Source organism: Sebastes umbrosus, chromosome 2, assembly GCF_015220745.1.
Source record: "Sebastes umbrosus isolate fSebUmb1 chromosome 2, fSebUmb1.pri, whole genome shotgun sequence".
NCBI lineage: Eukaryota > Metazoa > Chordata > Actinopteri > Perciformes > Sebastidae > Sebastes > Sebastes umbrosus.
Window position 1 is genome coordinate 9,806,746 of NC_051270.1, and position 7,010 is coordinate 9,813,755.

General features: G+C 37.5%; 1 protein-coding gene across 1 annotated transcript in view; it reads left to right on the top strand.

Annotated features, from left to right (window-relative positions):
* Nucleotides 1-2,789, top strand: part of LOC119475717 (thrombospondin type-1 domain-containing protein 4-like) — a 46,160-nt gene extending 43,371 nt beyond the window's left edge. The window contains exons 15-18 of the mRNA XM_037748674.1: nt 109-282; nt 443-622; nt 1,003-1,147; nt 1,315-2,789. Of these exons, the coding sequence (XP_037604602.1) occupies nt 109-282; nt 443-622; nt 1,003-1,147; nt 1,315-1,457 (642 nt within the window). The 3' untranslated portion in view covers nt 1,458-2,789. The remainder of the gene's footprint in view (nt 1-108; nt 283-442; nt 623-1,002; nt 1,148-1,314) is intronic.
* Nucleotides 2,790-7,010: the final 4,221 nt, after the last annotated feature.

Sequence of the window (7,010 nt, forward strand, 5' to 3'; positions counted from 1 at the left end):
ACAAAAAATGTTTTTAAATGGAGTTTAACCCTAACCCTATAAAGAGAAATCATTTCAGCTGCTGATCGGTAAACAACCTGAGTTGTAAAACGAGTGTTTACTCCACAGTGCTCAGCTGAATGTGGGATGGGCGTACGAACCCGTGGAGTCCTCTGCCTGACCAACCACATCAGCGGCCTTCCTCTGGAGGGGTGCGGCAACGAGCGGCCGGCGGACTCTCAGGTCTGCAACAACGGCCTCTGTGAGAATCGCATCGAGTGGTTCACAGGCCCCTGGAGCCAGGTATGAGGATGAGAGAGGGTCACGCTGGGCTCAAAGAGGAAGTTGTCTAGAGTAGCTAAATATATGGGATTTTACAGAGATTTGATATGTTTCCTATCTCAATTTATTGCATTGTTTAATTGAAACCATATGATTGATGTTATTATTGTATGTGACCCAGTGCTCTGCAGAGTGTGGCGCAGGCAGCCAGCAGAGGTCAGTGGTGTGTCTGATAAAGTCAGACGAAGGATTCACCGTCTCGCCACCGTATGAGTGCTCCTCCCTGGATCGGCCCCTCGGCCAGCAGAGCTGCAACCTCAAGGCTTGTGGAGCAAAGTGGTACCACACTGACTGGAGTGCTGTGAGTGAGAGATGAAACCTTCTCCCATTTGACTGTTTAGATGCCCTAAGGCAAGGCATTTACTTCCTACTACTCTTACTAACTGATCTATGGTCAAGGCTGATAACCTGGGTAGGTTGAAGAAGTCACTTATCATCATCTCAATAAGTTGTGCATTATATTCATGTTCATCACACTCTGGTGAATAGTGCTTTTATCCCAGTAAAAACAGTTGATCCTTCATTATATATTATAGAGAAAATAAGTTTCTAGGCCTTAAAATGTTGAGTTCGCAACATTATTAAAGTTTAAAAAGCAGCAGCAGTGTCAGCAGTAGACCAACTTTATGGTGTAGTTTTATTAACCTGGGACTGACTGCTCATTGACCCCTGTCCTTCCAGTGCTCAAAAACATGTGAGGGAGGTTTCCGTGTGCGGGAGGTGCGCTGCCTGTCTGATGACATGATGTCCAGCGAGGGCTGCGATGAGCAGCTGAGACCAGCGACGAGGGAGGACTGCAACCCGCAGCCCTGCATACCTATCATAGGTCAGTCATCTCCTAGCATGTTATCTGGAATATAACTGACTTTTCCCTAATGCTTTTAGCATCCTTAGGAACACAAGGGTCATTATTATGTCCAGCTAAGGAACTCCAGGCATGAAGAGCAAATCTACTACTTATAAATATAAGATCAGCCCTTCTTTGTGTTTCAGATGAGAACTGCAGAGATAAATACTTTAACTGCAACGTGGTGGTCCAGGCTCGCCTTTGCGTGTACGATTACTACAAGACGACGTGCTGTGCTGCGTGTTCACGAGTGGCCCACAGACAGTCGATTCATCTGGGCCGCAGCTAGCACTCTCTACCAGGGTCCCTCAGCTCCATGTTGGGCCAGACTCGATACCCGCTGCCGGTTCCTGTGCCAGCCAGGGGAGTGGACCAGCTGCACCTTGGCTTAAACGGACACTTGTTTTGACTGCCAAGGATTGAAACTGAAGAAGGAACATTTCTGTTGGTTCATTTGGAGACAGCCGTTGGGAGAAAGGAATACCTAAGAATAGTGGAGGACAGGAATCCACTCACTGGATAAACAGAGCCCTGGAGGGGCGACAGAGATCAGTAGCAAACCGACGAACCTACAAAACACTTTATGGATTTTAACCACCAAGTTTGACATGAAGAATCCATCTGTTTTTGTTTCAAGGCCAGCAGTTTGCAGCTGTCTTTTTACCAATAACGGCTGTTGCGGATTACATGATATGAAGAGGAGAGCACCTGTAAACTGTTTAAGGTGGACTATATATAGAAAGTATATGTTCTAGTAGGGTTCTTACACTTCAATGGTCAGATTTATGGCATGATGTCATATGAAGTCAATGCAGTCTCACCTATAATCAACTATTTAACATCTACTTTGTTGACCAAAGATATGTAACCTCATCAAACTGAAGACAAATTTACAGTTTTTTCTTAAGAAACAAATACTGAACATCAAACCCTCCATGGTGCTGAGGGTGTATCCTTCATGCAGCATTGATTCACAAGAAAAACGCCTTGAATGACGTCTTTGTGGCTCAGATGAGGCTTTTCTGATAGCTTAAGAAATGGCAAACCACCTTTCTTCCTACCTGCACAGCCACAAGGTGTAAATGCAGCCTGTGTAATGTGTATGTATATATGTATGTATGACAGAATGAATGATAAAGGTCTTTTTTAAGTGTTCTCAGACAGTCCTCCCAGCAACTGAAGAGAAAAAGGCCTTGAGTGGCTCCCCAGGGATGTCACTGGTTAATCGGCCACCATGGCCCCTCGGCTGTGGGGATGAAACCTTAGCTGCCTCTCCACCAATCACAGCCTCTGAACTGAATGTAGGCATTCCACGGCCTGCTGGATGGTAGAAGCGTATTTTTGGAGATTCCACAATTGTACAATTCCTGAGAAATCACCAATCATAAATACATTGAATTAGACATGAAATATTAATATTTGATTGTAAAGATAAATCATGACAGTATTTTACAACTATTGATCTGGTATGGCAAATATGAGGTTTACATTAATAGTGAATCCTCGCCCCTTTTTTCAGTTTCATACCCAACCTGCACACAGTACCTCTCAAGTGTTCAACTGTTTTTGTATTATGTTATCATTTCCCTCCATGCACTATAAACTTACCTCTGATCCATAAGTACTGTATATGTGTCAATGTTTAAGTTCAGGATAACTCAAGTATACAATTAATTAATTGGTTAATTGGTGAATGGATTGATGGATACGTTGGATAATTGGTTAATTGGCTAATTAATACATTGGTTAATTGATTCATTGAATAATCAGTTAATTGGTGAATCGAGCAATCGGTTAATTGGATTATTGATTAATTAACTAATTGGCTAATGGATTAATTGGTTAATTGATACTTTGGTTAATTGTTTCATTGAATAATCAGTGAATAGGTTAATTGGATAATTGAATAATTGATTCATTGGTTAATTGATTCATTGGTTAATTGAATACTGGGTTAATCAGTTAATTGATTAATCAATCAATCAGTTAATTGGTTGATTGATTCATTGAATAATCAGTTAATTTATTAAGCAATCAATTGGTTAATTGGTAAATGTATTCATTAATTAGTTGGTTAATTGATCTAAGGGTTAAAAAAAGAAAATGTCCTGAATGTGCCAGTATGATGACATTCTTTATCCTCCCAAAAACAATCAAGAAGCTTGGAAATTAATTACCAAAATTCTTCAGTATTCAACATATGTCAGTGATAAAACAACTATTTGCCTTATTTTACATTTCTAGTTGATTTTCATGAGTCTTCTCGAGATCTTCTGAAATAAATAAAATTACTAATTTGTACACTGGTGGTCACTGGATTAAGTCATCCATCGAGAGGACGAAGGCGGTATTACAACAAAACGGTTTATAGGCGAAGTTCCACTTCTCGTAATGATTCATCTTCAAGACGAACTGTCAGGAAATGATCTTCTGTCAGACGACAAGAGGTTTACTACTGTCTGGTTCACAGAAACTTTGAGGCCCGATGTACTGATTTGTATACCAGTCAGTTTATTACAAAATTGTGCTTCTTACTAAGGATAAATGTACAAACATCATTTTTTTGTGAATCATTATTTGTAAAGAACATATCAGATAAGAATCTGAAAATACATACATTTCATTTTTACCAGACATTAATTATGAACACTATTAAAGTAGTGAGGTAGGTAAAAATCATTTGACTGATAAAAGCTCCAGAAAAAAGCCAGCAGAACTTGTTCCTGCAGCTTGGCCTCTTCTCTCACTTCTGCACCGGTGTGTGGGCAATCTCAGGATTTAAGTAGCCAGCAGGTGTCCCAGGTCTTTGGACATGAAGAAGAAGCCCAGGTGGACCTTCAACATGACCTCCACGCTGCCATTCAGGATGCCGATCTTCACGAGCTCCTTCAGGTGAACCCGGTCAGCCAATTTTCTATAATCTATGCAGAAAGTTAGAAACCAGCAGACTTGAGGACTTTTTTCCGACATACTATACTATGATTTTTATTAGAGATACTATACTACGAGCTTTTTTTTCATGAAATCTTTCGACATACTATACTATGAATCTTTTGACATACTATACTATGACTTTTATAAAAAAAATGTACATACTATACTATGACTTTTTTACATGAAAGTTTTCTAAATACAATACTAACACTTTTTTATCAATTTTTTTGAAATATTATACTACAACTTTTTTTCATGACATTTTTTTAGACAGTTATACAATGACTTTTTTCCATGAAATTTTTCGACATACTATACTATGACTTTTTTACACATACGATACTATGACTTTATTTCATGAACTTTTTCGACACAATACAATTACTTTTTTTTTCTTACATTTTTCGACATACTATACAATAACATTTCTTCATTACATTTTTCGACAGACTATACTATGACTTTTTATTATTTTTTTCGACATACTATACTATGACTGTTTCTCATGACATTTTTTTTCACAATACAATTACTTTTTTTTTTCATTACATTTTTCGACATACTATACTACGATTTTTTTCATGAACTTTTTCGACACACTATACTATGACTTTTTTTCATGAACTTTTTGCGATATACTATACTATGACTTTTTTTCATGAAATCTTTCGACATACCATACTATGACTTTTTCATGAAATTTTTCGACATACTATACGATGACTTTTTTTCATGAAATCTTTGAACTATACTATGATTTTTTCATGAAATTTTTTGACATACTATACTATGACTTTCATAATTTTTTTTTACATGCTATACTATTGACTTTTTCATGAACTTTTTCGACATACTCTACTATGACTTTTTGCGATATACTATAGTCACAATCATTCAGGTATAAAAATCACGTCATTTGACTATTGCATTTTCCAGCAGCGTACAGACTGGTTATTTTCAGGTCCACCTCTCCTCACCCTAATGCCCTCGTTTCCAGCCAGCCTGCTGCTCCTTCTCCAACACCTCAGACAAATGAGCTCCTTAAATAGGCTGTAATGTCAGCTTTAGGTATTCTTAAGTCTAGGACTTCAGAGGTGATGATATTCTTGACCACAATTGTGATTTGTTTACAAGAATCTGTAAAGTTTCACAAAGACATACCTTTGATACACAGACATAAAGTTATGTATATTTGGAGACATTTCATTTCAACTGCATTTTTAATACTTGGCACAGAATTTCAAAAATAATGTGAAAGTTGATCAAGTTGTTATTCTAAAATGTTTGACTTTGTCACGAGACATTCAGGGGGAAATATTTAAGTATTGAAGTTATGTCCTTTAGGACAGAAGTCAATTCAAAGGAAGGCCTTGACCATGTCATTTTAGCCATCAGCAGGATAGCTTACTGGCTGCAAGCTGCTTGAGAGTCTTAACAACAAAATCTCCCATCAGAATTAGTCTCTTCTTCTCAATGGCAATTATTTGGAGTTCACAAAAGTTGACTCATGTTTTGTCTGTGTTATGAATTATAAGGTTATAACTGGAGCCACAAACCACCAGGAAACAAAGGGTTGCAATCACTTGTGATGTTTATTTAGCCAGGAAATGATGTGAAGTTGATTGATAACACAATTAAATATATTTACAATATCTTGCACAAAATCATAAATTCAGCCTTTAGATCATGCATACATGCAAACATGTTCTTTATCATAATATAAAACGAATTACATTATCCATTAACCTTCATATCAACTCTGAAATACACCATAATCCCAATAATGGAAAGAAACCGCTACTCACATTTAAGGCTGTTCAAAAACACATGGAAAACACCTATAAACACTCAAACCAAACACTCAACTATAATCCCAATAATGGAAAGAATCTGCTACTTACATTGAAGGTTGTTCAAAAGACACATGGAAAACACCTACAAACACTCAAACCATGTGGTGTTTGGAGACTAAGAGGAGGAAGGCCTCATCCAGGCCTCTATTTGTAAGGTGGGAGGTTCTACCAGAAGTGTCTGAATTAGCACTTAGTGCCTCTTGTGGAGAGGAGGGGAAATAAACTTTCTATCAGTGTGTGTATTCAGATTTGAGCAGCTGTTTAACAGCATAAAAGAGTTGTTATATATTGCTGTTTTAAGCAACAGTGTCCATGATATACTGCAGTTAATACTCATTTTCATTGAAGAATGACAGTGGCCCCTGGTGGCCAACACTTGCAAGTGTGTTTTTTAAATCTTCCTTACCGTAACATTTTTCTGTAGTATGTTAGTATGATTAAACTGGTACTCAGTAGTTAAAACAATCCTTTGTGTAGTTTATTTCATAGTCCCATTGAAACCAAAGTTGATACCCCGTCCCTAACCCTGGACTCTTCCCTTGTACATACATACATACTTTTCCTTGTGAAGGTGCCCACCTCTCAAATGTTGAACTGTTATTGTATTATGATAGCAGTTCCTCCAAAGCACTATCAACTTACTTCTGATCCATGAGTACCATGTACTGAGCGTTTTTAAGTCAAGTATGACTCAATTGTATAATTGATTCAATCTAAGTGGAATAAATATTCTGAATGTGCCAATGATATCCTGACTGAACATTCAAGAATACAAAGAAAAATACCAGAATCCACCACCTTAAGTATTATTAAATGTCAAGTGTTCAAAGACTGTCTTAAATACAACACATTACTAATTATTTTTACACAATACTTTACTTGTGGGATTATTGAATTGATTCAGATTTACGTCACATGTGGAGGACGAAGAAATGACGTCTCTGATTTCAGTCATCAATCTAAAAAGACAATGGCGGCTTTACAAGAAACACATTTTAGAAGTTCCACCTCTTAGAATAATATGTACTGTATGTTGATTTAAGACAAGAGGAATC